Consider the following 20,666-nt stretch of genomic DNA (forward strand, 5'->3'; position numbering starts at 1 on the left):
TGGTTTAGACCTGGTTTAGATCTGGTTTAGACCTGGAATAGTACTCTTTTAGACCTGGTTTAGATCTGGTTTAGACCTGGTTTAGACCTGGTTTAGACCTGGTTTAGACCTGGTTTAGACCTGGAATAGTACTCTTTTAGACCTGGTTTAGACCTGGTTTAGACCTGGTTTAGACCTGGTTTAGATCTGGTTTAGACCTGGTTTAGATCTGGTTTAGACCTGGTTTAGATCTGGTTTAGACCTGGTTTAGACCTGGTTTAGATCTGGTTTAGACCTGGTTTAGACCTGGTTTAGACCTGGTTTAGATCTGGTTTAGACCTGGAATAGTACTCTTTTAGACCTGGTTTAGATCTGGTTTAGACCTGGAATAGTACTCTTTTAGACCTGGTTTAGATCTGGTTTAGACCTGGTTTAGATCTGGTTTAGACCTGGTTTAGATCTGGTTTAGACCTGGAATGGTACTCTTTTAGACCTGGTTCTGGTTTAGACCTGGAATAGTACTCTTTTAGACCTGGTTTAGATCTGGTTTAGATCTGGTTTAGACCTGGTTTAGACCTGGTTTAGACCTGGTTTAGACCTGGAATAGTACTCTTTTAGACCTGGTTTAGAGCTAATTAGAGCATTCTGAGCTCCAGATCTGGAGGTAACAAACCTCCTCAAAAACAGATCTGGAGCTCAGAATGCTCTGTTCCACCTTGTGATGTCATGAAGTGGTAGTTTTCAGTTTTGAACAGCTCCTTTTACCTTTAGTTCAAAAGAGATTCCAAATTAATGAAATGATCCAAATAATCCTGTGAAGGTGTGTTGTTGGGTTGGGGGGTGTTCTACCGTTAAACCTTCTCAGCATTTCACCAGGGTATACAGTATTACTGTATTACCAAAATGTTTTAGTACGACTTTAGTAAACTACGAACTATGATCTGTGTGTATGACCTGTAGATTTATAATCCCTGAAAAGTTTACCATGAACCATCTCCAACACGACAGAAACACAGAACAGACTCACCATCAGCAGCACATCCTCTGTCACAGAAACAACACTCATATTCCACTGAGTCGTGTCCTTTAGTCCAACAGAAGCTGAACCACATCAGACACAAGGAAAGAGCTGTTTTATCAGCGCTTTAGTTTATACAAATGAGCCACGTGGTTTTAAGTTTTGTTTCTGTAAAACGTAAACAAATGTGCTCAAAGCTGAATTAGAAGCCGCGACGGGTACGCTCAATTTGGTTTATTTACCCGTCTTCCTGTCATTCGGCCTGAAGCCAAAATGCTGCCAAATTGTAGAAGTACTAGTATTTTATTTTTTGAGACAAACTTTCTTGTGGCCGGACTTGTCGTCTTGTCTCGGTCTCTTATGAGCGTCACATGACAATGGAACGAAACTAATTGAACGTCGTCTCCCTGCACAGTTAAAAGAAACATTTTAGACACTATTAGTTTTAAATCGTGAAACATTAAACTGAAAATACAAACACATTCATTTGTGCCGAGCAAACAAATGTAGGGATCAGTAAATTATAATATTTCATTAGGTCCTTATGCGCTGCAGATTTTTTTAATGACTGTAATGAAACTGATAACGCTGCTACTTTTTGATACTGTGGGACACTAATACTGTATAACCCTAATGTGTGGAGTTTAAAAACACAGTGGAGCACTTCTTCTGTTTTACCACATGACATCTGAAGGTGAAACAGAGTATTTTTAGTTTGAGATAAAAACTGAATGTGCAGGGTTTGTGAGTTAAACATGTGAATGAAACAAAACACAACTCCAGGTCTGTGTGTGACAGATCAGAGTGTGTGAAATGGACCCTTTAAAACTGTGTGTGTGTGTGATCTCAGGTGTTGTATTTGACTCTTGGGTGTGACCCGGGCGGAGAGCGGGACTGGGCGGGTTGTTTGGTTTATTTGCAGGAGCATTTGACCCTCTTTGTCCCTGTGTGTAGGAGATTACCTGGGCGGAGAGGCGTACTGGGCGGGGGGGCTGCACCTGTACACGCCCCTGCCCTTCAGGCCGGGCCGAGGAGGATTCGGAGACTTGTTCAGAACACACTTTTTCCTCAACGCCGGAAACCTCTGCAACCTCAACTACGGTAAAAATATACACCTTTGTATCTATTTAAACATCAACTACGGTAAAAAAAAAAACAAAAAAACACTGAGTGCGTATACATGCACATCAATAACCCGGTTATTAGCCATATCCCGGTTCTGTCAGTATTCGTGTTACTGTGTTTACATGCGCACTGAGAAACCGGGACACTCATATCCGCGTGTACATGATCAAATGGAGTATCCCGGTTTCTTGACATAATCTTACAAATGCGCAGGCGCAAAAATTAACTTAAATCAATTTCATAAACCAGGAAAAATACAAACCGTGAGCTCCTTTAGCATAAGAAGCTAAGGAGCTACGAGGATCTCCCACAATCCACTGTGCAGATTCTTCATTAAAATCTTCTGCATAAATAAACTCAACTTTACAACATATAAACCATAAACACTATAGACACATCAGCCCGTTTGATCAGATCATTCAGCTGTGATCACATTTGTTTACGTTTTACAGAAACGAAACTTAAGACCGTTTGGCTAATTAGCATAAACTGTTAGCGGCGATAAAAACAACTCGCTCCTTGCGCCGCTGATGCGATCAGTTTCTTTTGGACTAAATGACACGACTCTGTGGATTATGTGTGTTATTTCTGTGACAGAAGAGGTGCTGATGATGGTAAGTGTGTTTCGTGCATATAGAGTATAGGAGATAGTTCATGTTTTAGCTTTTCAGCGTCACACGAGTGCAGGTCGTACGAGTGCAGATTGTACATGTGCAGGTTTAGCGCAGCTCTTTATTTTACGTCATTTCACTCGTTTGGTCACTTTATTTATGTTGGTCAATTTATTTATGTCACTACTGTTGTGTGGTGAAAGGCTGGAAAGTGTCGTTTGGATGCATGCGACTCAACTTTATGTTGCAGTAACCGGGTACTGCGTTTACATGTCACAGTATCCCGGTTACTATCAGAATAAACCAGCTACAGTAACCCGGTTTCTAATAACCGGGATACTGCCATAACCGGGTTACTGAAACCGGGTTACTGCGTTTACATGCACCATCAAGAAACCGGGATACTCAAAAAACCCGATCATAACCGGGTTATTGATGTGCATGTAAACACACTCACTATTAGAAACTGAAAGGATCATCAGGAAATCAGTACAGCACCTTTAATCTTTGAACCCATCTCTGTCCCTGTCTGTGTCCCTGTCTGTGCACCTGTCTGTGTCCCTGTCTCTCTGTCCTCTGTCTGTCCCTGTCTGTGCACCTGTCTGTGTCCCTGTCTGTGTCCCTGTGTCCTGTCTGTCCCTGTCTCTCTGCCTCTGTGTCCCTGTCCGTAGGGGAGGGGCCTCAGGCTCACCTGCAGAAGTTGGCTGAATGCATCCGTTGGTCGTACGGAGCCGGAATCGTCCTGAGACTCGGAAACATCGCCCGACTGGAACTCAACTACTGCGTCCCGATGGGGGTGCAGAGCGGAGACAGGTCAGAGGTCACACACACAGAGGTCACACACACAGAGGTCACACACACACAGAGGTCACACACACACAGAGGTCACACACACAGAGGTCACACACGCAGAGCTCACACACACACACAGGTCACACACGCAGAGGTCACACACGCAGAGGTCACAGGTCACACAACAGGTCACACACAGGTCACACACAGAGGTCACACACACAGAGGTCACACACACAGAGGTCACACACGCAGAGGTCACACACGCAGAGGTCACACACAGAGGTCACACACAGAGGTCACACACGTCACACACACAGAGGTCACACACAGAGGCAGAGGTCACACAGGGTCACAGTCACACACAGAGGTCACACACACAGGTCACACAGGTCACACACACAGGTCACACACACAGAGGTCACACACAGGTCACACACAGGTCACAGACACACACAGTCACACACACACAGGTCACACACACACAGAGGTCACACACACACAGAGGTCACACACAGAGGTCACACACACACAGAGGTCACACACACACAGAGGTCACACACACACAGAGGTCACACACACACAGAGGTCACACACACACAGGTCACACACACAGAGGTCACACACAGACCGGGAGCAGGTCACATACTGAGCAGGGACAAGTCAGAGGTCACACTAGGGCTGTCGCGGTTAGAGAATTTCTCCTGCGGTGCGGTTTAGCGGCTCAACACCGCAGTATGTGGTGATATCGCACCCCCTCCCCACATCCCCCGGAGTTATAATATTTCCAGCGGCTCTGAAAACTCTCTGATGATGCTCTTGTTGCAGATGCACATGTACCTTGGTTGTCTTGTGTGCGTAGTGTGAGAAGTGTGAGAAGTAACAAGCTCTCAGGTCAGAGTCCCGCACCAGGTCGGGTCAGAGTCCCGCACCAGGTCGGGTCAGAGTCCCGCACCAGGTCGGGTACCCACAGACTTAAGAGAGAGAGCCAGGAGCACGAGCACACGGAGCAGGTGTCCGCAAATTGCGATCGGGCAATGGCTGCGTTTACCTCCGTGCCATGTGGAGCTCTTCGCCGGTCCTTTCGCCTGCGGTCACCCGACGGTCTACGTGGGTTATCACGGGGGCGGGTGGGTAACAGGTGGAATGTTAACAGGTCCGGGCGGGTGCAAATCTCTAAAAATGGACCCGTGCAGGACTCTGGGTCGGGTCACGTTGGTCTCATGCGGTGATCGTGGTCGGTCTCTTAGTAGCGCGGTGATTCATTTTTGCAGTTATTGCGACAGCCTTAGGTCACACTGAGCTGAGACGGGTCAGAGGTCACACTGAGGTCAAACTAAGGCCACACAGAGGTCACACACAGAGGTCACACACAGAGGTCACACACAGAGGTCACACACAGAGGTCACACACTGAGCAAGGAGAGGTCAGAGCTCAAAGTGTGAACCGGACATTTTCACTTATGTTTTTCACATGGTTTTATTTGTTTATTTCATTTAAATTGTCCATTTTCTTTTCTGATTGATGCTCTAATGTTTCCTCATCACAAACACACCTGGAGTTGTGTTTTGTTTCAAGTTTACCTCACAAACCCTGCACATTTAGGCCGAGTTCTTCAATCAAACGGAAATTTACTACAGCTTCATGACATCACAAAGTGGAACAGACCATTTTGGAGCTTTGGAGATGTAGACAGACTAATAATAATAAAAATTTACTCAAACGTGTGAATGAAACAAAACACAACAACATTAGAATATGACTTAAATATTTTGAGTAATACAGGACGATTAACTCAAGATTCCTGTTCTAAATTCAATGCGTTTCTATTTTTCTTTTATAAACTACTCGAGTACAACTTTGTATTAATCCCAGTGCAATGTTGGTACCTAAAGATTCCACTAAAGGGCAGTGTTCTTGTAGCCTGTTCTACCTGTGTATCAAACTGGTACCAAATAATCATCAGATCTAGTTTCAGACGTTCTGTTCTCTACTCATCTAAAAATAAAATGTTCTGATTTGATGATTCACGTGGTTAAATAAAGCCGCGCTCTGTTTACACGTAACAAAACAACACCTGATGGTTTGACTTTTAAAACTCCTCTGACGGCTTTCCCTGTTTGTATTCCTTTTATTCCTGGGTTTGGTAAATAAACTCTGATAAATATTGACGGCAGATTCTTAGAAAAATACAGGATTAGTGCTGAAATAATAAATATAAATTATGAAGCTGTTTTCTGATTTGTTCTAATGGAGTTTCAGACCTGGAGTTGTGTTTTGTTTCATTTTGTTTCATGTTTAACTCACAATCCTGCACATTTAGGCTGAGTTCTTCTTTGAAAATACAAAACACTCATGTCGGAATACAGGGAGCGCTCCACTGTGTTTTTAAAAAGCCATTAAACCGTTTCCCTAAGTAAAATCTGAAAAATCCTCCAGCCAATATTCTGAATCTTTTTATTGAAAGAGTAAGTATTTATAATTTAAAGGGAATTCATCTCTTTAAATTGGCCAGAGTCCGACCAACAAGGAAAAGTTTTTGTATTTCAATTTGGAGCTCTACGAGTGATGAGCTCAAAAAATGTCCAAATATGAAAATATTTAAACATAAATATAAATAAATGATTATAGCTACGTATGCAGAAGAAGGAATTTAAGTTTATTTGTCGTCTGAATGTAAACTACACTATATTTTTGTATCTGGAGTGTGACGTACGATTATAAGAGTCTGGCAGCAGCACATTGTTGCTTTAATGGTTTTGTAAAAGGGGGTGGGGGTAGATAAGCGTCGCTTCTCCACACTCCTTTTCAGAATGAATTTTTTTTTTTTTTTGGAGATTATAGTTGTGATGAGCAATGTAAAATAATTGCCTTTATCTGTTGATTCCTGCGTAATAATGCAATTTATCCATCCATCCCAGCCCAGAGACATAGTCCCTCCAGTGTGTCTTGGGTCTTCCCCCGGGGCCTCCTCCCGGTGGGACATGAACACCTCCTGAGGGAGACGCCCAGGAGACAGAACAGATGCTCCTCCCCTCAGCCGCTCCTCTCCACGTGGAGGAGCAGCAGCTCTACTCCGAGCTCCTCCTGTGTGACTGAGCTCCTCACTCTGTCTCTAAGGGAGCGCCCAGACACCCTGCGGAGGAAACTCATTTGTGCCGCTTGTATCGGCGCTCTGGTCCTTTTGGCGATTACCCAGAGCTCATGATCAGAGGTGATCCATAAATGATAAATTGCATGAACTCCTTGCCTCAAGTGGAGGAGTTCATGCAATTTATCATTTGTGGAAACATCCGAATAAACTTATTAAACAATTAAACTTATCAAACAGACAGCCACAACAACACGGTCTGGACTGGTGTGCTCCAGACTCTGAAACAGAGTGGATGGTTGTGCTCAGATCACGCAGTTTCCCTTTTCTCCAGACACGGCGGGACATGGAGGTGTCCGGCGGTGCGAGGTTGGGGCTGAGAGGGGCTCCTCACGTCCCGCCCTATAGACTCCACCGGCTGCGCTGGTCACGTAATAACCTGCGTCTGTAGTTTAGGATCAACTACAAGCCAGGACATTGGCTAAAGAGGCCGATACAGACGACTTTGACTCACCGGGTTCCCACGGTCATGGAAATTCTGGAAAAGTCATTGACTTTTATTATCTCTTTCACCAACTGCAGCGTTCTGTTAAGTTCTCATGAGGCTATTATGATCATTTCTGAACGTATGCACCTTTTGTTTTAAAGAGACGACGATAAATGCACTGACAGGATTTTGAATGTTAAAAAACTATAAGGCGGCAACGGTGGCTGAGTGGCTTGCACTCACGTCTCACAGCAAGAAGGTTACAGGTTTGATCGTTGGGTTGCCTGGGCCTTTCTTTGTGGAGTTTCTCCTCATGTCTAGATGGGTTTCCTCTGGACACTCTGGTTTCTCCCATCAGCCCAAAAAACATGCAAGAAAAAAAAAAGTAATGGAAAAGTTCTGAAATTTTGTCAATGAAAAAGAGCGGGAACCCTGGACCCAAAAGTCAGATTTTATACAAATATGCACTAAAATGCCAAAATAAGTCCAGGGAAAGGAATACGCTTCTATTTTAGACCCATTTACACAGATGATCAGTAGAGTGACCCTTTAAACTCCATACACCTTCACTAGAATCATATGGGTCATTTCATTTCCTGGAAGAGACTCTATTCACGCTCACCGGAAAGACGTTTGGAAACATGCTTCTGACGACTTCTGGTGTAATTCCCGACTCTGGGCTTGTGATGAAACCGCGGATCGAGCAGCAGCGTCTTCACAACCTGCCAAAGCTTTTCCATGACGGACGTGATTCTAATCACATCTTCAATGTCACTCACAAGCAGCTGTTCAGTACTGCTGACCTGCCCAACGCAACGGAACATAACTCTACAATGACAACTTTAGTATTATTATTATTATTAAAATTAGACTAATTATAATGCACAGATGAACAGGCAGTTTATAGAAGGAAAAAAGAAAGACTACAATGACAGCTAGATGAAGAAAACCAGGATATTTTCTCAGGTTTCCCAGATTTTGCCAACAGAGCCCAAAGGAAATCGTCATCCGCATGTTTCCAAACGTTTTCCAGTTTTGTGACGTAAGCGTGAACAGAGACCACTGCCAAACTCTCCTGAACTAAAGGTGCTGTTAATTTGAAACGCTTCAAAGCTTCATGACATCACAAGGTGGAACAGAGACTTTTGAGCTTTGGAGATGTAGACAGACTAATAATACTCAAAGATATGAGAAGAAGAGACTGACATTTGGTGACCTGGTAAAATTTAAAACAGGCCAAATCTTATTTAAAGTGAAACTCAACCTGCTTCCAGAAAACATTCAAAAATTGTTCTGCACAAATGAACTCAAATATAACCTGAGAAGTGACGTGAATTTTACAAAACAATTCTCTAGAACGACTCTGAAAAGCCTCTGAAAAGTGAGTTACAGACGTGGAGCAGACTCACGGAAGAATTTAGACGACCACTTCAACACTTGGACAAACTTGGTGCACTTCAAAAACCAATATAAAAATCAAATCTTATAGAAATACCTAGAAGACTAGACCCACTGTCTTCACAAGTAAATTACGACTATTAACTAAACACATGCTTTTCTTTAACATTTTCTTTAACATTAACTTTTTATTTTGATACGATCATAAACGATACATTTTGTGCTGCCTTTGTCATTATTATTAGTTTGTACGACTACAAATGAAAAACCAAAAAAAAAAAACTTACATATTTTTCGGAGTATAAGTCGCTCCAGCCAAAAAAAAAAAAACAAAACATAACTTTTTGGGGGAAATTTATTTTATAAAATCAGAAACCAGGAACCGACATTTCCTGCTTAAAGTCAAGTTCTAGTTAGTCCATCCATCCAGTGACTTCAGGAAAGTTTCATGGTGCATCCTCCTGGTTACCGTAAAGTTGTGTTCTTGATCCCCGCTTTCCTCCAGTCCCTCACAAGTTTCTCGCTCACTCCAAACTTTCTTTCTGCTGCTCGATTACAGTTTTCGTCTGAATATTTCAAGACTTGCAGCAGGACAGAGGCTCTTTCTGCAGCATTTTACTGTGAACAATATATAAGTGCGACTTATAATATTTAAGGCGCAGGAAACACCCAAACCATGAAAAAAAGTGCCACTTATAGTCTGAAAAATACGGTACATTTTTTAATTCTCATTGAGCTTTATTTTATACGATCAAAAACGATAAACCTGTGTGCATTTTTTTATCATTACTATTAGTTTGTACGACCATAATACAGCACAAAACAAACAAAAAAAGAAAGAAATTGGGTTAAAATTATATTTATTTTGCATAGTCTGTCATTTTTTTTGCTCTGTGTATGTTTCATCACTACATAATTTTTGTATTTTTGAAACTATGTGATGAACAGACGTGGGTTAATTTAAGTTTTTTTCTTTTTCCCGCTCGTTTTCTCTCTTGGCACAAACTCAAAACAAAATGAATGAATGAATCAAACACAAAACACAACTCCAGGTCTGTTTTTGAGGAGGGAACAACATTAAAACACGACTTGAAGCTCACAAGAGTCAGTTTTGTGTGTAAAATAAGATCTTTAACAATCACATTTTGAGTAATACAATGAAAATCTGAACATGTTTTTGTGTTTTCTCTTGTTTACAGGATATGTGACGGAGTCCAGTTTGGAGCTGGGATCCGCTTCCTCTGATCCTCCTTTTCTTCATCTCCTCCTCCTCTTCCTCCTCACATCTCTCTGGAAACAGGATAATCTTCCACCAGAAACTTCACGGCTCCTCGTCCTCCTCTTCGTCCTCGTTCCTTTTCCTCCTGGACTCACGTTTGATTTTTGCACCACTTTTGGACCAGAGCGAAATCATAACTACAACTTACAACAAAATCGACGTGTTTTTATTTTAAAGTTCACCGTGTAACTTTTCTGGCGGCGCTTGTCTCTGTAAAGAAGCCATTGCTTTACCCGGAATGTTCCGCAGCACGGCATTTATTCCGTCACGGGGTGTTTGTAACGGCGAAAAAAAATAAATCTTAAGAACGTGTTTGTTATTGCTGTGAGTGGGCTCGCCTCTCCGCGGATCCGACCGGGAACCGTGCCCCCTGGCTTCAAAGGTACGTATCTGAATAAATAAATAAATGTTTCCGGAACCTTCACGTCGCCATGGAAACGAGCGGGGGAGAACGGGTGACCAGGTGACTCCAGAAAAGTTACACAGCGACGAACTTTTAACCCTCGAGCGGCTTCAGCTGTTCGCGTCGTAAAAAAAAAGATGCGCGACGTAAATTTTCCCGCTTGCTGCCACTGCCTTGTCTAGAATGTTCCGCAGTACGGCATTTAACACACGGATCTTGCGTTTGTTTGATTTCGGACGCGTTTGTCGCTCGGAAACACCTTGAAATGTGCGTTCTGACTGTAACTTTGCTTAGTGTCTAGGCGAAAATAGGTCAGTTTAATGCCAGACTGTGGAAAATCCCCAAAAAAAGCGATAACATCTCCACGGAGACAAGATGCTGACCTTAACTTCTACCAAAAATGTTACCCAGTGCATCATTAAATGGGCCAGTATCACACAAAACCGACTCTTGAGAGCTTTAAGTCGTGTTCTGATGTTGTGTGTAGAACATTTTAGTCGTCCAGGTCCAAATTGTCAACTGGACAAACGTTTATTCGGGTCAAAAACGTCCTGAATGGGCTTTCAGTAGAACAAAGAGAGCTAAAAAACAAGACGACAGAAGCAGAACTCAGGAGAAACGGCGCAACTACCGTATTTTCTGCACTATAGGGGCTCTGGATTATAAAGCGCACTGTCATTGAATGGTCTATTTTTGCAAACTTTTTTCACATTTAAACCAGACTTTAAACTAAACACAACAGTTCGATAAGTCAGTCAAACTTTATTTAACGCGTTCACAATAACTCTCAACTTTGTTCAATTCAATTCAGTTCAAAAAAATTGTTCGTGTATTCACAATAAGTCATAATAGTTCAAACAGTTGGGTGATTCCGGCGTCCACACGTCCACATCCCTCTCGTCATGATCCGAGTCAGTGTGGTTACTGTTCCCTGGAGTTCAGTTCAGTGATGATTCTGGTCTTGGTGAAAGCTCGGACCACAGTTGATACTGATCTTTAGCCCGGGCGTCCACGATCCGTCGGCAGATCGTGGCGTAAGTCGCTCGCCGCCGTCTCTCTGTCTTGGTGAATGTGTGTTCTCCTTCTCTCATCCACTGCTCCCACGCAGCTAAACGCACTTTCACTTTAGAACAGCCTTGAGTTTAAAGTGGGCGTTGTGAGCGTGTCTCTTGACAGGTGCATTCTGATATTAAAAGGAATCACAGTCTGTTTTACTCCTGATGCTCCTGATTACGGGAGCCGTAACGCTGCAAGTGGAGCGGCTTTGTAGTTTACTAAAGTCGTACTAACACACCACAATAAATTCATATATACGGCGCACACTTGATTTAAGGTCCGGAGGTAAACAGAGCGCCGCTTCCTCTTCTGTGTCGCTGTCGTCAGACTCAGCATCAGTTCCAGTTACAATTATTCGGGTCTTTCTGAATCCCGACAGGATGGTTTCGGTCGTCTTTATATGTTTGTTTAAATGTTAAATTGTTCAGTGGTGCAGAAGTAACGGTGTGATCGACTGACATGATACAGACAGGACAGAGGCTCTTTCTGCAGGAGACATGCGCAGTAGAGAGCGAAGTGACAGTGGTACAGACGCACACAAGCCTAGAGCTCCCCCTCGTGGCTGTCAGTGTGAAAATTTGAACATGTAAGTCGCAGGAAACACCCAAACCATGAAAAAAAAGTGCCAGTTATAGTCCGAAAAATACGGTAAAAGACAGAGAACCACACAACTCATCCGTCTCTTCCATTTACAACTCTATCTTCAAACCTCAAACTAAAACAATCTGGGTCTGAATGATTCTTTTAATATGACCCCACACTCACAGACGAACAGGCCGAGCTACAAACAAAAACTGTAAACAAGTAGGCGTGTTAGTTTCAGAGTAGTTTCAGTGTAGTTAGCTCCTCCCTGTGTTTAACCAGAACTGAAGAACCACGTTTTCGATCAAAATAAACGTTTATCTAGTCGACAAATTGAATTTCTGCTCTGCCATGTTCTAACGCTGTTTCCTCCTCAAAAACAAACCTGGAGTTGTTTTATTTCATTCACATGTTTGGTTAACTCTTTATTATTCGTCTGTCCACATTTCCCAAGCTCAAAACGCTCTGTTCCACCTTGTGACGTCACAGATTTCAAGTTAACCTCCACCTCTTACCACTACAGTTCCCTATTGCAGAGATTGGGCTGAAATCGACAAAAGTGAAGTTGTACGAGGTTTAAAAACACAGTGGAGCACTTCCTGTATTACCACTTAATGACGTCACAAGGTGGAGCAGTTTGAGGGAAGAACTCCTAAACCTAAACGTGCAGGGTTTGTGTGCTAAACGTGTGTGAGTGAAACAAAACAAAACACGACTCCGGGTTTGTTCGTGACGACGAAACGACGTTTAGAACAAATGAGAAAAGTGTGATACGGGCCTTTTAATTTAGATTTTTCGATCAAAACCCGTAACCTTGAGATGTTGTGGAGGTGCGAGGAGCTTAAGTCCGCGGTTTGGAGCATGATCTTCTAAACTTCACTTGTGTTTTAAATGTGTTTGAAATGAAGCGTCGAGAAACAGAGCAGAGGAACCAGCACTTTTCCTGTAGATTTAAAGGGCCAGTACCGGATTTCAAACCGTCAACATTTCTAGCCCCTGCCCACTTTGTCAGTTTTTTTATTTTTTTATTTAAAGGGTTTGTATTACGTTTTATTTCTGATCTAAGTTCTAATATCGTTTCCTCGTCACAAACAACCCTGGAGTTGTGTTTTTTTTGTTTCATTCACACACGTTTAACACACAAACTTCTTCTCTTTTCCAACTTGTGATGTCATTAAGTGGTAATACAGGAAGCGCTCCACTGTGTTTTTAAACTCCATGCACCTTCACTACAGTCGTTCGTATCATTTCAGCCCCGGAACGCTCTTCATGACATCACGAGTTGGAACAGCTTACACAAACTCCAACAAAACACAACTCCAGGTCTGTTTTTGAGTCAGTTTTGCGTAACAAAGGACCTTAAACAGTTTTCTCCATAAATTACATGAGATAAACGTTATTTATTTTGTTTAGAACACGTTAAAAATCAGGTACAGGCCCTTTAACTTACACAAAAACTCCAGGTTGTGTTAAACGGTGATTTTTGGGGCAGAGTGGAGCCGTTTCTCCACCGCTCTGATCTTTACAGTCTGTGGCTCTTTACAGTCTGTGGCTCTTTACAGTCTGTGGCTCTTTACAGTCTGTGGCTCTTTCTCACTTTTTCATGTTGTGAAAAGTTTGACTCACGATTAAATAAAGCTGCTCTCCTAATGTCACTCATCTGTGCTTTTTAAAAATGTGTCGTGTTTGTGTATTTTTAATAGACAACAGACTCGGCCTCTGTTGTTGATGCCGCCCCGAATCCGGAGGTGGACACTGGAAGTAAGTGATACCGTCAGGTTGAAGGAGGAGTCCTGTCGGGCCTTATTGGCTCTTGGGACTCCTGATGCAGCTGACGGGTGCTGACAGGTACCGACAGGCCAAACGTGCTGCAGCCTGTGCGGTCGCAGAGGCGCATCAGCCCAGGAAAAAGGTGGCTGTCCTGTTCGGGTGGAGAGTCCCTGCCTCAAGATGAGGAGTGACATTATTTTGGGTTATGACCAAAAGGACAAGATCGCAGATACAAGCGCTCGAACTGTGGCTGAGTGGCTGGGCCTTAGAGTTCGGGCGAGGAGCTCAGTCACACAGGAGGAGCTCAGTCACACAGGAGGAGCTCGGAGTAGAGCCACTGCTCCTCCACGTGGAGAGGAGCGGCTGAGGCTCGGGCATCTGTTCTGATGTCTCCTGGGCGTCTCCCTCGGGAGGTGTTCATGTTCCACTGGGAGGAGGCCCCTGGGAAGACCCAGGACACACTGGAGGGACTATGTCTCTGGACTGGACTGGGAACACCTCAGGTCCCACTGGAGGAGCTGGGGGAAGTATCTGGGGTGAAGGAAGTCTGGGAATCTGCTTACACTTCTGAGCCCACGACCTGGCCCCGGATAAGAGGAAGAAGATGGATGGATGGTGGATTGTATATTTTTTGGATCAACAGCTGGTAAATGATCGTTATTATTTTAGTATTTAGTTTGGTTTTGTTCTGGTCTTGGTCTGGTCTGGTCTTGGTCCGGTCCTGGTTTGGTCCTGACACAAACGTTCAGGTGAGGTTTGAACTGTTGGTCATGTAGGATGTAAACACACCTGCCTCCTCTGCACATGTCCTGCTCCTGTCACTGGGGGCAGGGGCCGTTTCCATGGAGACCAGGGTCTGTGGGGGTCACCAGAATTAAATCACAATTTTTAAAATTTTTGCACAAAATGATCACTAATCACTGGCGGACAATTTTTTTTTTCCATGGGGCCACATGAGAAACAGAAAATATTGTGGAGGCCAAAATGTTTAACTCAATTCTGCAGAATATTTATTATATTTGTTTATAAAGAGCAGGAAATCTCATTTGTCGAGCTGCTCAGACTGGGAAGAGTTTATGTTCTGACTAAACAATGAAAAAGTGAAGCTGCTGAACAAAGTGTCATTTAAAAAAAACACATCTAAAATAAACACAATGCAGCTTTAGTCCATGCATGATTTAAAATTATAAAATAAGTTTATTTTGTAATTCTAGATAAGCTTAAACGGGACGGTTAAAGTCAAGCAAAGGGCTGATATAAAATAATAAAATTAAATAATAAAAAGAGCTGGTGTTTTTCACTTTTTCACATTTGCATTTTAATCACGCTTTTCTTTTCTTTTATCTCCGTGTTTTATTTAAAGTCTTGTAAAAAAAAAAACTTTCCTTTACGTCCGAATAACGGAGTGTTCCATATTTTCCAACCGGTTACGTCACAGCGCACGCGCCTGTCCACGGCCTCCTGAGGAATTCCCACACGTGCCCGCGCGTGGAGGCGGACCTAACCCCGCCGTGACCGCGCACGCACAGCCCCCCCAGAGCCTCTTACGCACGGCGTGTTATCCACATTAAGCCGAGTGTGAGTCCGGCGCTCGTCTCTCCTCCAGCCCCGCTCGCAGAGGCAGGTGTGCGGCTGCAGCGCTCCCTCCGCTCCGGGACGAACCTCCACCGGCCTTGGATCTCTCTCAGCACCGACTTCATCCGCATCACAACGCGACAAGATGCTGTGGACCGCGGGGAACATCGTCAGGAAATTCTCCACCACGTCTGTAAGCATTTGAAGAGCAGCTCCGCGTTCTGCATCCCACTTAACGATGGTCACTTTTGGGGGGGGCACGGACATTGACACGTTTACGCGCAGGTGCATTTGTTTCTCTCTCCTCACCTCTTGGCGCGGTCGTGGCGGTTGTTTTAAGGGTCCGTTCCATCCTCTGTCCCCGCACATGCCTCACGCAAACACCGGCTTCGGCGCTGGCTTCACGACTTGGCGGAGTTGCGTCAGCGCGCACTGTACTCCGCTATGCTCAGTCTCTTCATTCATTCATCGCCTCACACACACACACACACGCACGCCAAACTACAAAACCTCTCCTTTAAAAGCACAGATTACGTTCGCACCGACACACACGAGGCACATTAGTTCACATTTGCAGCGTGTGCGTTTGGACATGACTCTCAGAACGCTCAGAAAACGCGTTTTTTGGTGCCACATTTCTGCCCCAACTCGCACATTTTGACAGCCCCATTCATTGGAGAAACTTGACGCGTGCAGCATGTGTCCGCGCGTCGCGTGCGCGTGTCACGGGGGACTTGGGCTTCGCCGTGCACTTGAACTTTAACTCCGCAGATACAGTTTCTGGCCGTATTAATAGATTTACTAGCTCGTGTATTGTTGATCGGGCGCAGTTAAGGTGGAAGTGCGGGGTTCAGGGGGGGAGCGCCGGGTTGGGAGGAGGAGGGGGGCCTTAAAAAGTCACTGGTTATGTAACAGGTTCTCTACAGTGGCCCCACAATGCGGTCGAGCAACTTTCTAAACTCCTTTCAGTGCAGTAGCAGTAGCAGTAGTAGTAGTAGTTGTAGTTGTAGTTGTAGTAGTAGTGACTATGTAATATTTTGTGTGGTAATTTTAACATAATATCTTGGTTGGATTAGAAATGAAGCCCTAAATTATTTTATTTATACCATATTTTAAACATTAAAGGGACATGCAACAAGTGTTAGTTTATTACTCTTTATTGACTCTGTAATAACTGTGTAATAACTTATGTGTGATTAGTTGAGAAGGATGATCAGAAGGTTCAGGGTGGGGGCAGGTGGGAGGGCAGGGGCAGTAAATGAAGACAAATTAGGACCCGGCCGATATGATATCGATAAAATGGGAGTTGGAGCTGCCGATAGCCGATAGCCGATATAATCGCCGATATATTAATGATGTATTTTTATTTTACTTATTTATTTAATAGGGACAGTTCATATTAGGGATGGGCATGATTAGTCGATTAATCGATAATTGATCTTTAAGAATTTCATCAATTACGTTCATTTTAATCGACAAACCAAATGCAGGTTGCTGTGTGTGTCGTGACCAAACAGGTGTGTACATGTGTCTCTGCATCAGAAGGAGCGAGACACAAACAGTGGGTCAGTCTGTAACGAACTGAAGCACAAATGTGGATTTAACCAGGATTTGTACAAGAAATTCCACACTTTCCGTTGCGTTGGGACAAGTGTGAGTCCATGTGCACAGTGGATAAAGCAGCACATATGTTTCTGTGTCCAGTGGGAAAAAGTTTTTCCAGGTGAGAGTCGCTCAATGTGGATGACGAGGCCCCGCCCCCCTCCCCCCGTACGCTGTCCTGGTTTTGACAAACACAAATCTGGTCACACTGACCTGTATTCACCTGAGTCATGTCTTTTAATCCAACACAAGTTGAACCACATCAGCGACACAAGAGCTGGAGTTTTATCTTCACTTAGTTTATGTAAATTAGTGATGTGGTTTTAAGTTTTGTTTCTGTGAGATTTGCACAAAACTGAATTAAACACATTATAATGTCAAACAGCTGATGTGGCTCTAGAGTCGTTATGTTTATATGTCGTAAAGTTGAATTTATCTATGCAGATTAGTGCAGATAGTAATAATAATGATGATCATTTTAATATAAAAATGTTAATGATTAATCCATCGTTAATTCTTCCGACGATCGATTAAGAAAATTTCATCGAATGCCCATCACTAGTTCATATTCATGAACATCTACAACATTGCAGTGTAAATATGACAGATTATAGCAAGACTGATCATTTCCATCTGTCGTCCCTCGGCAGGAAACACCACAAACTTAAACAAAACAAAAACAAGTAACAAATATAAACACAAAGTGTCCACAAGTCTGTTTTTTCTTTAGCCACTGTTTCAAGTAGGACTTGAAAGTAAAATGTAAAAATACACTGTAAATCTTGACTCATTTGCCTTTGCAGTTTGTAGGTGGAACCGTCTTAATTAAATAACAATTTACATTCAGAAATATTCCTGTGCATAGGATAGAAATTTGGCTGTAGTTGAGCATAAAATAAATCAATCAGGACTAAACCAAAACTGAACCAGGTCTAAACCAGGACTAAAGCAGGTCTAAACCAGAACTGAACCAGGACTGAGTGTTGGGACTCGGTCTCTGTCTCTCTCCGTCTCTCGAGCCCAAGATTAGTCCTGGTTTATTTATTTTATGCTGAACTACAGACAAATATGCAGGTTTTTTCTTCCTATGCACACGCAGATTTCTGAAAGTTTTGTTTTCAGCCGCTGTCAAACTCCCACGAGTCTGAACGCGGCACGTGAAGAGAAAAAAAAGTGAGAGAAAAAGAAAACACGGCTCCCAATAAGGAACCGGCTCCCGTCATTTGATTCAAAGAGCCTCGTTCGCGACCGACCCGTCACTACTAGCTAGTAAAGAAACTACCGCTATTATCCTTTAGCTGTAAATGCTGCACGCCACAGTTATATGTGTAAATGTCGATCATTCACACCTCTATTCACAGCTCATTTACATATCAGTGCAGGTCCAGTAACAAATATACGGCCAATATATTCACTTTATAAATAGGCTGTCTGTTTATGTGTGAGAGCTACAGCAGCTAATCACTAACCAATGAGAAAAAAACAAAACTAGCTTCAAAACCGACTCTGTGGTGTGTTCAGGGACAGTACGGACACACACACAGACAAATGACTCCACAGATAAATATTGATGTGGAGCCACATATTTGGACATTTATCTGTAAACTGGATTAAATGAACAGAATGTAGAGAGTCTAAGATTTATAACGACGTATCACAGGCCCACGGGAAATATCGGCCCATATCAGCGAGATTTAGGCCGATCGTCGATATGTTTCCAAGAGTCCATATCGGCCGATAATATCGACCACGTGATATATTGGTCGGGCCCTAGTATAAATATAAGTGAAATAACCCAGAATACACAAAAGCTGCAGCAAAACCCGGGTTGGATCTTGATCTAACTGGACTGGATTTAAACCTGGTGACAGACAGTTCAGAATTTTGGACACAGGACTTCATTTCCTCGTGAGTCAGAGTGTTGGAGACGTGTGGAGACACTTTTTAAAATATTCCATCCAGTCCTTGTGTTTGCAGAGGTCACTGGTGTTAGACTAGTGTATGTCAGTGATCATAGTTCTCCTGCCACTAAAAACAGTCTGACCCACTCCACAAAACACCCGAAGAAAATCTGTTATTACACCAGACTGTCCATGTGAACGTCTGTGTAATGTGAAATACAAAACATGAAATAATTTAATATTGTCACATGAAGCTTTTTGTGTAAAATCCCTCAGTCCCACGGCAAAAGGACAAATTCAATTTGTCAACTGGACAAAAGTTAGATTTACAAAAGGGATAAAAGGCAAATATAAAAAAGTGTCCACCAACAGTTTGACCTGAACTGAAGAAGCAGCTTGGATGAGCTGAGAAATGTATTCAACCAAAACTTAAGTCCAGTTGGCAAATTGAATTTGTCCTTTTGACATAAAGCTTTTGTTACTTTAAATTCACTCACAGTGGGAAGAGAAGCACGACTTTTACTCAAGTAAGAGTACTGTTACTCTGTACTGTGTATTACTTCAGTAAAAGTAAAATCATGGAGTCTGAAAACTCCACTGAGAAGTACAGTTTATTGAAAAAATTACTCAAGTTGTGCTTGCAGATGTGGCCTGTCCCAATACCAGAGGCGGCGCTATTATTAGGCAACAGTAGGCAGCCGCCTAGGGCCCCAGAAACCTGGAAAGGCCCCCAAACACACACACAAAAACTCCCCAACAAAACATTATAGTGAGTGCATAGGGCCCTAGGGCACCTAGGGGCCTCAAATTGCTCCGCCACTGCTCGATACCAACTTATCATTCAATATTTAAAAGCAAGGAACGATTTCCTTTGGGGCTAGATATTTATCGTTTGCACAGTTTCTTTGTAAAAGTGAAGATTTGGGGTATTTTAGTTGTAAAACGATCAGATTTGAGGTGGAGACGGTTGAATAACTCACTTGTGTGTCTGTTTATTGGTGATTCTGCTGTTTCTCTGTGTTTATCTGGTTCTTCAAACTGTTTTTCTGGGATTATCCTGTGTTATTCTCACTGTATCAGAGGGATCCTGCAGTTTCAGCATTATCATTTATCACATTCATTGTCCGTAGTGATATTCTGTGAATGTTCTGTCTCTAACACGTGTCTCTCTTGTTCTGTTTCAGTCGTACTGGCAGAACAAACTGAAGCTGGCCATCATCGGGCAGAGTCTGTTTGGGCAGGAGGTTTACTCCAACCTCAGGAAACAGGGGCACAAAGTGGTCGGCGTCTTCACGGTCCCCGACAAAGATGGGAAAGCAGATCCTCTCGGTGAGTTTACGCACACAGACGGGCAAAATCAGATAACTGTGGAGTAATCAGACTACCCGATAAAGAGATCTGATTTCTGAGAGAAATCTGATCACGGTGACACCTGGTGACACCACAGACGACGTGTTTAAATAAGACAAGATAAGATAAGATAAACTTTATTGTCCCAAAAGGTTAAAAACACAGTTACATCACAGTGGACACGTTTACATAATGTTTTTTAATTGTTCTGAGTAATTGTAACTTCACGTTTATATGGAAATAATAATTCTGAATTGAGGAAAACACGTTAAATCACCTTTATTTTATTCCGCTCAACGTCGACCTGAAGAAAACACACACTTCAGCTGCTCCCGGTTTTTCTGTCATCTCCCTCAGGTCCCTCAGGTCCCTCAGTCCTCGTCTTTAAACCGTCGAGTCTGTGATTTTTAAATTAATTGTGATCATCATCAAACTCTGTAGTGCTCCATATTTTTACTGGATTTAAAATCAAGCACATTTCAGTATTTCAGTATTTACGGTTCAAAAATGTGGCCAGACCGGTTTGTCAAAGTCTGATCCCGTCAGATCTCAGAAGCTCAGCAGGGTCGGGTCTGGGTCTGGGTCTGGGTCTGGGTCTGGACTTGGATGGAGACACTGGGAACATCAGGAGCCACAGGAGGCGCCAG

The 20,666-nt window shown here is 43.2% G+C and overlaps 2 protein-coding genes across 2 annotated transcripts in view; both read left to right on the plus strand.

Moving 5' to 3' along the window:
• Positions 1-13,476, plus strand: part of samm50l (sorting and assembly machinery component 50 homolog, like) — a 39,549-nt gene extending 26,073 nt beyond the window's left edge. The window contains exons 13-15 of the mRNA XM_020933270.2: positions 1,952-2,098; positions 3,405-3,546; positions 9,701-13,476. Of these exons, the coding sequence (XP_020788929.1) occupies positions 1,952-2,098; positions 3,405-3,546; positions 9,701-9,746 (335 nt within the window). The 3' untranslated portion in view covers positions 9,747-13,476. The remainder of the gene's footprint in view (positions 1-1,951; positions 2,099-3,404; positions 3,547-9,700) is intronic.
• A 1,676-nt stretch (positions 13,477-15,152) lies between these two features.
• The window catches only part of aldh1l2 (aldehyde dehydrogenase 1 family, member L2), a 59,560-nt gene continuing 54,046 nt past the window's right edge, over positions 15,153-20,666 (plus strand). The window contains 2 exon segments of the mRNA XM_055160011.1: positions 15,153-15,359; positions 19,854-19,998. Of these exon segments, the coding sequence (XP_055015986.1) occupies positions 15,312-15,359; positions 19,854-19,998 (193 nt within the window). The 5' untranslated portion in view covers positions 15,153-15,311.

The sequence above is a fragment of the Boleophthalmus pectinirostris genome, unplaced genomic scaffold (genome assembly GCF_026225935.1).
Source record: "Boleophthalmus pectinirostris isolate CB_2022bp ecotype Guang Dong unplaced genomic scaffold, ASM2622593v1 HiC_scaffold_2826, whole genome shotgun sequence".
NCBI classification, from domain to species: Eukaryota; Metazoa; Chordata; class Actinopteri; order Gobiiformes; family Gobiidae; genus Boleophthalmus; species Boleophthalmus pectinirostris.